The sequence below is a fragment of the Molothrus ater genome, chromosome 9 (assembly GCF_012460135.2).
Source record: "Molothrus ater isolate BHLD 08-10-18 breed brown headed cowbird chromosome 9, BPBGC_Mater_1.1, whole genome shotgun sequence".
Taxonomy (NCBI): Eukaryota; Metazoa; Chordata; class Aves; order Passeriformes; family Icteridae; genus Molothrus; species Molothrus ater.
The window spans coordinates 7,167,884-7,182,298 of NC_050486.2; the positions used below are offsets into that span (position 1 = coordinate 7,167,884).

At 46.7% G+C, this 14,415-nt stretch overlaps 1 protein-coding gene across 1 annotated transcript in view; it reads left to right on the forward strand.

The window, feature by feature from the left end:
• Positions 1 to 15: 15 nt before the first annotated feature.
• NIBAN1 (niban apoptosis regulator 1) overlaps positions 16 to 14,415 on the forward strand; it is a 55,398-nt gene continuing 40,998 nt past the window's right edge. The window contains exon 1 of the mRNA XM_036388217.2: positions 16 to 121. Coding sequence (XP_036244110.1) covers positions 67 to 121 — 55 coding nt within the window. The 5' untranslated portion in view covers positions 16 to 66. The remainder of the gene's footprint in view (positions 122 to 14,415) is intronic.

The window sequence follows — 14,415 nt, forward strand, 5'->3', positions numbered from 1 at the left end:
GGGAGCGGTCCGGGCTCGGTCCGGGCTCGGTGGGACCGCGGTGCTGCCGCAGCTCCGCACGCAGCCATGGGCGCCTCTGCCTCCGCGCCGCTGGACGACAGCAAGTGCGCCTACATCCGAGGTACGGGCTGGGGCAGCAGGCCGGGTATCCCCGGGTTGGGGAACCGCCGGGAGCGCTCCGGGAGCTCCAGGCTCGGGGAAAGCCACCGGGAGCGCCTCGGGGGTATCCCCGGGCTCGGGAGAGCCTCCGGGAGCGCTCCAGGTGTCCCCGGGCTCGGGAAAGCCGCTGGGAGAGCTCCGGGTGCCCCCGGGGATCGGGCAAGCCGCCGGGAGCGCCTCGGGTATCCCCGGAGCTCGGGAAAGCCGCCGGGAGCTCCCCGGGTATCCCCGGGCTCGGGAAAGCCGCCGGGAGAGCTCCGGGTGCCCCCGGGGCTCGGGAAAGCCGCCGGGAGAGCTCCGGGTGCCCCCGGGGCTCGGGAAAGCCGCCGAGAGCGCTCGGGATATCCCCGGGCTCGGGAAAGCCGGTGGGAGAGCTCCGGGTGCCCCCAGGGATCGGGAAAGCCGCCGGGAGCTCCCCGGGTGTCCCCGGGCTCGGGAAAGCCGCCGGGAGCTCCCCGGGTGTCCCCGGGCTCGGGAAAGCCGCCGGGAGCTCCCCGGGTATCCCCGGGCTCGGGAAAGCCGCCGGGAGCTCCCTGGGTATCCCCGGGCTCGGGAAAGCCGCCGGGAGCGCTCGGGATATCCCCAGGGCTCAGGGAACCGCCGGGAGCGCCCCGGGAGCCCCGCGCATCCCGGGCAGCGCTCGGCAGCCGGCGGGACAGCGCGGGTTGAGCTGATTCTCAGCGTCCCATGGAGTTTGGAGCAGTTTCTCAAGGGCGATGCTTTAGGAGTTTCCACTGCGGGAGTTAGTTCTAAGTGGAGGATGAAACTTGAGAGAGTGTGGAGCGCTGCGGCTGAGCCTGCCCGTGTGACAGAGCCCGGCTCTCCAGACCCGGCAGATTCTGGGCTTTGCCAGGGTGAACACAACCAGCACCATACGGGCTGATGCTCTGCCAAGCCCCTTGGAGGCACTGGCAACGCTGCTGGTGGGTGCCGAAGTAAAAAAGGTAGGTTACACCTTACACAATCTGAGTGTGGAAGGGCAGTTCTTTACCCATTAAAATGTTAGGAGAGAGAGCAGACAAAAACAATAGGGTTTAAGTTATGTATATTGCTGTTAAACTATGAAGGAAAAGTGTAATTCTGGGATTTGGGGTGTTTTTTTGTTACTTGAGTAGTTTGGTATGAAGCACAGCTGGCTCTTACCTGTGCTGCTTATCGCTCAGCCAGCAGGTAGAGTATTTGCAAAGCAAATTTTTAAGGCTGAAGATTTACAAGTGGGATAAAAGTTTCCATGAGAAAAGGAAGCCCATTTCTAGCACTTGATGTGTGATGCATGCAGAGCCTATGAGAGCCCTCTCTTGGAGATCAAACTGTGCTGAGGATTTGGGCTGGAGGGGGACTCCTGGGTGATACCCACAGCCCAACTTGTCCTTGGGTTTCTTTGCTTTGGGATGTTTGTGTGGTGCAGAGGGAGTGCAAACATTGAGCTGCTGCTCTGTTAGGACTTCTTTGAAATCACAGTGGGGCTCTCAAGAGATTCCCATATTGGGAAGGATATTCAGTTAGTAAATGGCTTTTACCCAAAAAGCAGTCAGCAGAGCTACTGGCCTCTCACAGCGAGATTTTTCAAAAAAGTCCTATCAGTACTGTCAGTTTTTCCTGTCCCATTTAGGGTGGTTTCAAGTCCCATCAGAGCCATGAGGGTGCAGTCCCTGTGGATTTCTATACATTCATCCCCACACTGCAGCCAAAATTGTATTTTCACAGTTCAGCATTTAATTTGCCTGCTGCTTGCAGGGAGGGTGCCTTGGTCATGCTGAGAGCTCTGCAGCACTCCAGACACAGTTCTTGTTTGCCCATCACATCTTTGCACAGGCAAGAGCCAGAGGGAAGTCACTGTGGAAGAAGGAATTAAATCTGTGCTCATCCCCTGGCTCACATCTGCTCTTGGTGCTGTGAGGATCCCCCACTCAAAGCTCCTGGCTGGAAAAATAATTAATGAGGCACTTTATACAGAGGCTGCCTGTGAATCAGCACTTCCAAGGAGGAAAAAGAATTGTGAAGAGCATCTTAAATGGGAACAGAGTGAGATTGAGCCAGCTCACTGAAGCTACTGCTGATGTTAGGTTGGAGTCTGTGAGAGTCAGGCCTTGCTGTCTGTCCTACACACCTGGGTGTGATTTATTGGCAGAGGAGCTCTGTGGTGAAGAAGAGCCATGTGCAAGCACTGAGTCTGTAGCTTCAATGAGCAGTATGTTTTTCAGCTGGCTTCGTGAAGCTTGGGTGGGTTTCTCTGGTGGGATGGCAGCTTTTGGAGTTCTTTTCCTCCACAGGTGATGCAGGGGTGACCTCAGTAAAAAGGAAAGGGAAAACTTGCTTTTTGTCAGCAGAATTGTCAGTCCAGAGGTGCTGGAATGGGACAGCACTGGTGAGGGAGGGAGATGGGGAGACAGCAAGCCAGCAACACTCTCCAAACTTTGTGCATTTTGGGATGCTCCCTCATACTGGCCCAAATACCAGTAGCCTCAAGACAGGAAATCCTGAGTATTACTTCAAGTGAGAGCTTGGTCTAGATCATAGTTGTTTTCATGATGGTGTAATTTAATTTGTTGTTGCCGTAATGATAATTTAATTTGTCTGGAATGAAATGGATTGTAAAGCCTTGTAGTTTACTCAGACAACATTCAAGCTAAAGCACAATGTAATGAATGGAAATGAGGGGCTGAGCATTAAAGGCAGTGAATGTCCTCCTGTGCAGGGCAGGAGTTGGACTTGATGATTCTTGTGGGTCTGTTCCACAATTCCAAGTTACAGCTTCTGCATCAACACAGGCACAGTTCTACAGGTTTTTTGACTTCTGACAGTCGGCTCACGTTGATGTGGGATGAGAGGAGAACCAAATGAGGACAGGAGTTACGTGAGATGTAAAATTCTGTTGGAAATATGCAAACCCAGTCAGGCAGGTGCCTCTGTAACCCCTCAGGAGCCTGCCCTCAGCACAGGCACCCCCAGGTAGAGCCTGGGAGCTGCTTTGCTCCCCGTGCTTTCCCGTGGTGAATGGGGTGAGCCTTGTCAGACCAGCTGGAGAAATGAATCCCAGAGAAAACCAGGAAGGCATCCCACAGAGTCTCAGTTACTGAATGCAAAGCCTGGGATTTCCACCTAAAACTGCTTCCAGCCTCCATCCTCTTAGGGAAAATGGGGTAGGACTGAACCAGCCAACACACACAGCTGTGTGTGGTTGTACATGGGGCAATACTTAGGCAATATCATGACCTGAAAGGCAGCAAATGTAATTATTGACCTGGTAATGTGCATCCCCTGCCTCAAACAATGCCTAAGAAGAGAACAGACAATGCCAATGTGTGATTTTCCAGGCGGTCTCCACAGGGAATTTGAGGCTGTGTTTGAAACTGCAAGGGCAGGGATCTTCCTTGTGAAGTTTGAATCAACTGCCTAAACACTTAGTTGGGGATGAAAATGCTTTGCAAAGCAATTTTTACACTCAAAAAATCTCTGTATATGTTTATATCTTGTGAAGTTACATTTTGCAAGCCATTGCAACATCTTTTGTCTTTGTTGAGTAGAAATTAACGAAAATCAGTCACTGTTGGGGGATGAACTCGTGAATAAAATGTCAGGAATTGATATTTCTTACTCCTACCTGAAGGAAATGAATGAAAGACTGGAAAAATGAGTCAGCAGGGACTCCTGTGAGCAGTGGGGACAGTTTGTGTCCTCTGGGAGAAGGTGTGTGGAGGATATTTAGGGGGAAGTGGGAGAAAGCCAGACCACATGCACTGCAGCATTACTAGTCTGGAAACCTTAGCAGTTTCAGAGGTGTTTTTCTGTGCTCTGCAGCACAGGTCTGTTTTTCTAACCAGACCTATGGAAAAATACATTTTTCCACCTATTTAAATCCATAAGATATTTTAAATACACACACATTGTAAGCAGTAAAATGATTTAAAGCCCTCCAAAATGAAAATTTTATAGTAGTTCCTCTAGGTTTTGGACCGGGGCCTTGAAAAAGATGACTTGTGGCAGAGATAATCCTGCTTTGTGGGATTTTGGTGGGACTACATGGGGATTATTCAGGATGTGAGTAAAACAGAGTTTAAAACATGGCAGTAATAATTAGGGGACTGGGAATTGGTCATGTGAAAAGAGTTTATTAAAAAAAATTGTGCTCTCAGTTTACTGAGGCATGGGCTAACCTTATGATGGGAGTTGTTTTTTGGGTGAATTGTCTAATGATGCTTGAGGAGTGCTACACCCAGGGCGGTGCTGGGGAGTTCTGGGCTCGGGGTGCAATCATGAGATTCAGGACCCAGCTCAAAGTGCCTGCTGAAGCAGCCCAGTGCTGTGTCCTGAGAGATACCACTGAGAGAGTGAGCCAGGGGTATCATCACTGCTGAGGGAAAGTGTTGCTTAGTGTCCCTGCTAGCAGACAGGAGCCAGTCAAGGATGAGGATCTTACAGCTGGCACAGATGGAAATGCCCTTAAAGTCCTGGTGATTTTCCATTTCTGCAATCTCAGCAGCAGAAGTGGTAGGTGACCAAGCTCTGCTCTGCCATGAGTCGTGTTAAATTAGTCAGGACTAAATTTTTTAATTTGCAGAAGTGGAAGGATTTCAAGCACCTAACCCCAGTAATTTCAACAGGTGCATCTCCAAAACAGTTCAGCATATGAAAAGTTGAACTTCTCTGAAGGTTATTTTTTTCATAAAGATACTTGGTATGCTCGACCATATCCTGGCTACCCATTTCTATAAATAGACATCTGTCTAGAGGATGAGGCTTTGTAGTCATTTGCTTTGGATTTGTTTGTTTAAATGCCATTTCTTCCTTCCCTTCTCTTCCATCTCTTTCCTCCCCCAGGCAGGTGGGACAGTGAATATTTGATTATTTGACCCTGTGGCACCCAGGATGCACCCTGTGGATTTCCTCATTGTTTAGGAAGTTTTACCAGGCAGACCTTTGTTGTTCTTTCGAGATGACAGTGAAAGCTATTACTTAATGTCTGTAAGAAACTTCTTTCTAGACATTTCTTTTACTTAGGAATTTCAGTGTGCTGGTAATTTAGTTGGGATTTTGCACAACGATCACACACTGTAGGTGTGCTCCTACAAGATGCAGCATACTTGAAAAAGCAGAGAGACTCCTATTCTGTCCCATTGTAGAGGCTGAAGAGGAGCCTCAGCCTTTACCCTTCACTTGAAAGACAAGATAGGAAATGGTTGTCAGCTTTCCAGGAAACCTGATGAATAAATTCCACTGGTGGTACAGAGATGAGTCCCAACAACTCAGAGGGACAGAACCCAAGGGCCTGATACAGCTCTGGAGTGAAAGCCTCAGCCAGCGTGCACAGAGCTGGCAGGAGGAGGGCTGCACGATGGAGGAATGACTTGGAATTAATTGTGGAAAAGCTGGCCTTTTTTTGGACAGGCACTCAGGCTGGATGTTGGATTTTCTGCTTTAAACTGTCCCTTATGCTTCTGGTTTTAATTTGGTGTGTGACTGCCAGTACAGCAGGGCTCTGTACGAGTCTTGCTGCACTCCCTGCCTTTGCTTCCAGCCTGTTCCAAGCTGGGTTGTTCTGTGTTCTGGAAATTCTCTCTTCCATTTTCTGTAGGTGAGCATGGCTGGGACATCATACAGAGCAGGAGTGCCCCATCCCTGGAGTGTCCAAGGCCAGGTTGGACAGGGCCTGGAGCACCTTCCTTCTCCAGTGGAAGGTGTCCCTGCTCCTGGCAGGGGTGGAATGAGATGGGCTTTAAAGTCATTCCAACCAAATTCTACAAGTGGGGTCTCTCTGGATTTAACAGCATCTTAGAGGCTGCTTTTCCTTTTCACCTGGTGAGGTTTATGGTAAAAGCTGATTGGATTTTCCTGCAACTCCCAAAGTCTAAGAAGAGGCAGAATAATAATTTCATTCAGAAGCATGTATTAAATCCAGAATTCCTGATAGTACCATCTAATCCAATCCAAACAGGGATAAATACCCACGGAAAGAAGAAGTGAGGTAAAGCACACAGGAAATTCAGATTTCAATAAGCATGTAAGATTCTATTATATGCACCTTGCAAAGTTTCCAAGTTCTTGAAGACTGTAAAAAATGAGATTTTTAAAGGAAAATCCTTCTGGCTTTACTTGTTTTCTGAGAAGTTTTAGTGCTCAGAGAGATTGTTGCTTTTGGAGCCAGTAGCAGATTTTCATCCCATAGTTTTAATAAATGGTGCCTGCCTGTGCTGGAAAGGAGAGGAAACTTCCCTTTGGGTTTTATCGCCTTTAATTCAAGGGGCCAAATGCTTTTTCTTACCTTTTGACTGAATGCAAGCAAAAGGCATCCAGGGATGTGATTGGTGGAAAAGGTACTTGCCACCCACGTGGACAGCATTTACTGTCCTTGAGAGCTTTCAGGTTCAGCTTTGGGAGACTAAGGAAGGATACACGTTCTCTGTTCCATTTCCATTGCTCAAATTGTCCATTATTAACTTCTCTCAAAAGCTCCACAAGCAATTTTGGAAGTTTCCAGCCATGTTATCTTGCAACAGGAATGGTCAAAATTTCCCTAATCAAAGCAGGAGGTGAAATGTTTAATTTTTCTTTGTTAGTCAGTAGAAGTATTGTCTGTGATCACACCCCATTTGTCTTCTGTATGTGGCTTGAGGTTTTCCTAAACCCAGAAATCCCAGTTGCCCAATTTGTGTCCCAGAGCTGCATGAGGCTCTGTGCCTGTTCAGCAGGATCATCTCAAGGCCCTGCACCACAGCAACCCACATACAGGAACTACTCCTAAAGATGATGTGCAGCATCACTGGGTCTGGAAAAGGAAAGGTGGCTTTTCTCTGGTCTTTTTTTGGCTACTGTGAGGAGAGTGAAACCACAGGGTTGTAGGGGAAGGCATGTAGTATATTTCATGCTTTTCTTGTCACTGTAGAAGAAACAAGATACGGTGTTGAATTAGGCACAGGGGTCACTGGAAAGAATATCTCAATAGAAAAAGTGAGAAACAGGCTCATCCTTGCCCCAAATCTGTAATTGAGAGATACACTGTAAGTGTGCTGTGCCTTTGTACTTGATGTTTTTCAAAATCTTGAATACTGGAAGTTCTTAAATTAGTGCAGCTTGGCCACAAATGGTAAGACAATCTTTGCATCTGATAGACATTTTATTGGTATGAAAGGGAGAAAAAGCAAGCTCTGAGATGATAAAAGCAGCTTTGTTGGTGTGTGTTTGGGCAGTGGCAGCTGCAGAGCCAGTGTCTAGGTGGGGAAGGGTGATATTCATAAGGAATGTGCTTTTAAAGTACAGCTTTCTCCTTTGCATGGAACAACCACGCTGTTCTCTTCACACATGGAGAACAATTAAAAGTTGTTTCAAGTTTTTGATCATACTTGCAAGCCTTTGACTTGCTTTTGCAGTTAAAGGATGCTAATGAAACAAGGCCAGCTCTTACATCAAAGCAAGATTAAAGCTTGTGCAAATGACTCAAACTTCTGTGAAGAAAGGGTTCTCCTGCCTGGGTCTCCTAAAATCTTTGTCCTGTGTCTTTCTAGTAGTCTTATATATATATATATAAATAAGTTTGCTGCTGATTCTGCACTGAAGCTTATTTTGGTATGGATAACCTAAGATTTTAGTGACTTTGCTTCTCTGAATATTTAATTAACTGTTATATCTTGAATTCACAAGCCTTTAATTTTCATGCTTCTGTGGTATTTGTTAATAGGTCTGACCAAGTAGTTGCTGTACACTTTGGCTAGCACTGAAGCTTGAAGACAAAATATTTGGGTCATTGTAGTACTACCAAAGTTGTTATGTAGTTATTGCATCTTTTTATTGCATGTCTTTTAAAGCTAGGGAGTTGTCTTAGCTGCAGTGCAGGAAGCGGAAAAAAAAAGGCAAGTCTGACTCTTGGGCTTTTCTGAATACATGAGTAAGAGGATAAAAGCAGCACACTCTGCAAAAGTATGTGGATAGTTTTTATATGGTTGAAATTCTTTTAGGAAACGAGTGAGATCAGGAGTAGAGTAGTTATTTTCTAAGTAAATATTTAAAGCCAAATCCAGCAATTTAAGTTACCTTTTGGGTGCTGTTTGTGACGAGATTGGTTCTAAGCCTGTAGCCGTGCCCTGCACCCCGTGGTTCCTGAGGAGTGGGCAGTGCCAGGGACGAACCCAGGCTGTTGTGTGCCACCATCAGTGCTGCTGTGCACTCCTTGTTGGGAGCCCACCAGCCCAGGGTCTCCCCGGTGGTTTTTGGGGTGTGACTGGGGGAGACACCCCTACAGCCATCAGAGAGAGGTGGGTGCTGCTGCAGGCGCCTGGTCACCCTCCAGGGGCTCAGAGGGACCTGGGCTGTGCCACCCTTGGGTGTAGGACACCTCGAGCCAAGCTGCTCCAGGGCTGTCACAGCAGCAGCCACTCCACTCCTTGGTGGAAAAGAGCAGCAGGGTTTTGGCTTGCTTCTCACTTGCTGTACCTGGCCAGGAGCAAGCCATGATCTGTCCTCCACAAGGAATTCTGCTTTGGAGCTTTTGGCAAAGTGAATGTGTCAGCTGATCTCCAGGCTGGGCTTTCTACATGTCACTGCTGAAGGACATGTGAAGCATCCTCCTGTTAGTGGCTTCTGCTGAGAAAAGCTGCCCACAGCAGTGCCTGGCAGGCTGTGGGCTCTCCCCAACACCTCAGCACCAGTGATGCCTTTTCAAACCAGAGAGAGCTTGAAAGGAGATCTTTGGTAATGCTGTAAGACAGTCTTGTTCATAGCTCCCCAAAATGCTGATGTTTTACCAGGTTCATTCCATGTTCATAGCTCCCCAAAATGCTGGTGTTTTACCAGGTTCATTCCATGTTCATAGCTCCCCAAAATGCTGGTGTTTTTCCAGGTTCATTCCATGTTCATAGCTCCCCAAAATGCTGGTGTTTCTCCAGGTTCATTCCTTGTTCATAGCTCCCCCAAATCCTGGTGTTTTTCCAGGTTCATTCCTTGTTCATAGCTCCCCCAAATCCTGGTGTTTTTCCAGGTTCATTCCTTTCTTCATGGCTCCCCAAAATGCTGGTGTTTTTCCAGGTTCATTCCATGTTCATAGCTCCCCAAAATGCTGGTGTTTTACCAGGTTCATTCCTTGTTCATAGCTCCCCAAAATGCTGGTGTTTTACCAGGTTCATTCCATGTTCATAGCTCCCCAAAGTGCTGGTGTTTTACCAGGTTCATTCCATGTTCATAGCTCCCCAAAGTGCTGGTGTTTTACCACGTTCATTCCATGGGAAGGGACCTTAAAGCCCATCCAGTGCCACCCCCTGCATGGGCAGGGACACCTTCCACTGCCCAGGTTGCTCCAAGCCCCATCCAGCCTGGCCTTGGACACTTCCAAGGATGGGGCAGCCACAGCTTCTCTGGGCACCCTGTGCCAGGGCCTCCCCACCCTCACAAGGAAGAATTTCTTCCAAATATCCCATCTATCCCTGCCCTCTGGCAGTTTAAAATCACTCCTCCTTTTCTGTCACTATCTGCCCTGTCCTTCATTTTTTATAAGCCCCCCAAAAGTTCTGAAAGGCTTCAACAAGGTCTCGCTGAAGCCTCCTCTTCTCCAGGGTGAACAATCCCAGCTCCTAGCCTGTCACTAAATGCTTTCACATCCAACCCTACAAAGAAATACCTACAGCTTCTGTATGTTATAAATCCATCTGGAAGTTTATGTTTCCTGTGAAGGGAGCTGCAGGTTTTGCAGGGCTCAGAGCCCACCTCTGGCCATGCATACCAGATCCCTGCTCCTTTCCTGGGATAGCCCATTCACTACTGATTTTTGATTCGTTGTGCTTGGGACCTCAGCTAAAAAAATATCCTCATGTGCTGTATCTGGAAATTTTCTGCCTGCCAAGGAGGTACATGGGTGTTGCTGCTTCAAATTTACAGAAGATACCAGCTCCATCCCACTCAGTATCCATCTCACTCAGCCCCTCTCATCTCCTGTCTCAGGAAGGCATTTCTAAAGCTTTACATGGTATTTCCCTTCCTCTGCATGAAACCACAGTTGCTGTTTGTGCTGTGATTCTCTGCAGGGCATGGCTGTGATGTTGGAGACACCACTTCTGGAGCAGGATTTGGGATGTTAAATACCTTGGGTGAACACTGTCTAAAGACCAGCTTGCTTTTCCTGAGCATGATACAGAGGATCTTTATGTGTTTTCACTTGATATTCCAATATTGCAGTTGTCACACAAGAGGAAAGGCAAGTTTTCATCATCCCCAGGCAAGGATTTAGTGGCTGGGTCTGTGCAAAAGAAAGGACAAAAAGGCTTTTTTGCTTTTTAAGGTTATTCTGTAAAGTAATATCACTGTAATTTAGTCTGCCAGACACTGTCCAGTGTTTGCAGTTGCAGATGAGGCTTTGCCAGCCTTCAGCTGCCCAGACTGAAGTTTCCATGCTGAGCATCTGCCCCAAATTGCCATTTTGAGAAAAATACAGCTAAAATGGATGAGGGTTTTTTTTCTTCAGGGTTTTTTGTTTGGTTGGTTTTGGTTTGTGTTTTTTGGGGTTTTGGAGGAGGTTTTGGGGGTTTTTTTTGTGAATTAAGCTAAAGAAACCATGCTTTCCTCTTCTTTTGAGCAGGTCAGGGATGGCCTGCAGGCAAAGGAAGGGTTTGGGGGCCACAGAGGTAGAATAAGGAAACTGGAAGTGAGTGGGAAAGGTTTCCAGCCACTGCCCATGTTCTCCTGCTGGACTAAACCCTGCTGTTTCCACATTTGTCCTCAGTGCAGGCTAGAAAAAGCTGCCAGAGCTCCCAGCAGCTGTTCACAGCCATGGGCAAAGCAAACACAGCTTTGTACCTCACAGGCTTCAGGTGGAGTGGAAAAGCTCCATGGATCTGAAGCCCTGGACTCATTGCTGATGCTTGAAGGAGACCTGGGTGCAAAGGCTGATCTTTGGTGTGGTTTTCTACTGCTTCATTCAGTAGGAAACCCCATATTCATTGCTTGGGTTTTTTTCTTTCCTTCTGGGATTTCCTGTGCACCTGCCAAGCTGCAAAGTGCTGTGCAGCCTTTGCTTGGCTGATCTTGGTGCTGTTTGATTTCATGCACGAGGAGTTATGGCTGTTAATTTGGGGCTGGACAAACCTGGTGCCTAATTTTTTTTAGGGAACTGACGATTTTGATGCTCTTCCCAAGTTTCCAGCCAGGTTCTTGCTGTGCTCAGGCACTCAGCACTTCTGTATATCAGGGAAAGAAGGTGGCAGGAGCCATATGTGAGCTTTTCCTGTAAGTGCCACGTGTTTTGTCCAGATTTACATTCTGCAGTAGAGATAGATCTGATTCTCTGGGGTGGTATTTACCTGCTTTTAAATAGAAATCAAGTTCCTGCTATTTCTGGCTCACTGTGCCACAAACTTTCAGAGCTCTGCAATGAATGGGACAGGTACATGTGAGGAAGAAGATGGTATTTTTAGGTGTGATTGTGAAGGATCTGTCTGGGCATGGCACTCAGTGCTCTGGGCTGGTGACACAGTAGGCATTGGGCACAGATTGGACTCAAACCCTCTGGGGGGGTTTTCACACCTGAGTGATTCCAGTAGTCTGTGTTTCCATCATGTCCTACCAAACCCAAGGGAAGCAGTGGGGAAGAAGAGTGCCCAGAACAAAGTTGAGGCTGTATTTGGTGTGACACACATCCGAGGGCTGTGACAAAAGAAGCTTCTGGGGAGACTTTGGAGTTTGGGCTTGGTGTGTTCATGGTGATCCCTTAGGAGCTGTGGCCACGTAGTGGTGACATCAGAAACTGAGGCAGCACTGGGTTTGTACAAGGAGGAAGCTGAGTTCTGAGTGAATGAAGGAGGAAGGCCCCATCTGAACTGAGCACCAACTTCCCTTACAACTGGAAAAAACATGAAGCAGCTCATCACATCCCATACCAGAATGGGGGTGGCTAAAGCTGATGCCACACTGGGAGACAGAGGAGTTACCAGAGTAAACAAATGTCCCACACCACTGAGTGTAAAATACTACGTGGTAATTTTGAGCAAGAGCTTGTGGTTTGTTACTTACTCATCTCTTGCTACACGGCCTTTCCTTCGCGTGCCTTAAATGTGTAGGCAGCAGGAAGTGTGGCCAACTGAAAAGTTGCTCTTTCTGTAGCACTTGGCATTGGCAGGTGTTACTTTTGTGACCATAAACCAAATTCATGCTTGCCTTGGGGGGTGCTCCTAAACCTGGATCTCACAGGGTGTTGGGGCTGAGCACTGGAGGGAAGCACTGGCTGGGTTTGATTGTTACCATCTGCAAAAGGGCTGCTTTTAAATAAAACCCAGCCTCTCTGACAGCTGAGTGTCTGGAGTTCTGCTGTTGAGGGGCTGCCCCAAAACTCAGGCTGACTTTGAGTGACAATTGCACAGTGCTGAGTTTCTGTGGCTGTTGAGTTTGGTGCCTTGGCTGAATCAGTGCCAGGGGCGTGAGCGTGCACAGCCTTGAGGATGTGAGAGCTGCATTTCAGATGGGGCCCATCTCTCTATTCAGAGGTTTAACTCGGTTTGGATGATGAGAATGGAGACATCTGTAAAAAGTAACAGTCCCCCTTCCTTCCAGAATAAGGCTATGAGCTTTCCAGCTGTTGGCTAAGACAGGTTTTCCTGTTGAAATAGCTTTTGTCTGAAGTAAGTCTAAAACAATATGGTTAGAGTAACTGAAAATATTTCTTTGTCAATTCTAGTTGTAAATCCAAGTGTTTTGATTCATTGCTACTTCTTGTAGCAGCTGTTTGAGTCAGGAAACTTTATGGAATCCTCCAGTGAAGTGCGTGCTGCTGGTAAAATGCAGTTTTGCTTATTTTGTGTATTTTCTTTACCATATTGTGTGTGACTTATTTTCTTTTATCTTCACAGTCTCACAATTCCAGAACAGACTCTTGCTTTCCTTGAGAAGTCCTATCATCTTGAATAATGCAAAACAAGTCCATAACATTCATTCATGTGGTTCTTGTTTGCAACCACAATAAAATGGATTGTGCCATATATTTGTCAGCTGATGCCATCCTATATTCATAAAATATGCTTGGGATCTTTTCTTAGTTCTGCAGAATTTAAAGATGAGCTTATTAGGCATCTCTCTGATGTGTAATTATTCTGGGCTGAATAATGTTAATCAGAATATATGCAATTTATATACAGTAGGTGAGCAAAGAAGAGTGTATGTTTAAAAAATTAGTTTGCCAGAGCAGATTTGCAATAAAAGTGGATCTAATGCCCTTAAGAGATTTCTATTTTCTTTTGAATACCTTTAAAAAAAAAAAAACAAATCATGTTTGCTGCCTCAGGAAAGTTTTACTTCTGTATGGTGGGTGTCTTGACTACATTTCTGTGTTTTATTTCAATTTCAAGACATACTATTTTACAAATCAGAGGAACCCTCAGAGATCAGGAGTTTAAGAAGCATGCCAGGGTATCTGCTCAGTCTGGAAGCCAGGGCTGCACGATCTCCTCTGACTTGGTTGGTGTTGCTCTGTACTAGACATTCCTGAATGAGATAAGACCTGATGCTTTTGTGTTTCTCTCAGCAGGTTCTTCTTAAGCACACGAAGCAGATATTTTTAATACACACAAACAAAAATTGTAATTTTTAGAACTCCAGCTGGCATTTAGAGCTTCAGCTTGGCTTCAGAGGCGCTGAGCACCCACCTGGCAACTGGTGGTTGGTACCAGCTGTTCTGGAAACTGGAGGAGTTGCCTCACACCAGTGGCAGCAAAAGTAACTTTGAAAAAAATGCCTTTGAATTTTCAGTGTGTGTATCTTCTTAGTGCCAGGGCTGCTTCCAAAGGGGAAATAATTACAACAGAAGGACCTGACCTCATTTCTTGGTCAAAAGGGGTTGTAAGAAGACTGTCATCTCCTGAACAATAGATTTGTGGCTGTTGGCTAAGGCACGTGTCCCTCAGAGGGAACAGAATTGGAAACCAGGATGTTAAATCTGGGTTTTGTTGTCCTGACCTCGGCATTTCTGGGACTGGCAAAGAAAAGGTCCTGATTCCATTTAAGCCCAAACCTTTGAAGCCAGGAGGTTCAGCCTGGCAGATTTATTTATGAAGGTTTGGTGCACTTTTGCTAGTAAAGCTCAGAGTAGAGCAGAGACCATAAGATCCATTCATTCAACACTGTCTATGTGGTTTTTTTCACTGGAAATTACAAAAAAACCATTAATCTTATTGGTGGGTTTTTTGAATATACTTTTCCAGAATTCTTGTTCTGTTACACTTTTCACTGCTCTGCTTTTTCCTTAATCAAGAGCCTGCCTGTTTGTGTGAAGCTGCTGGGTTTATG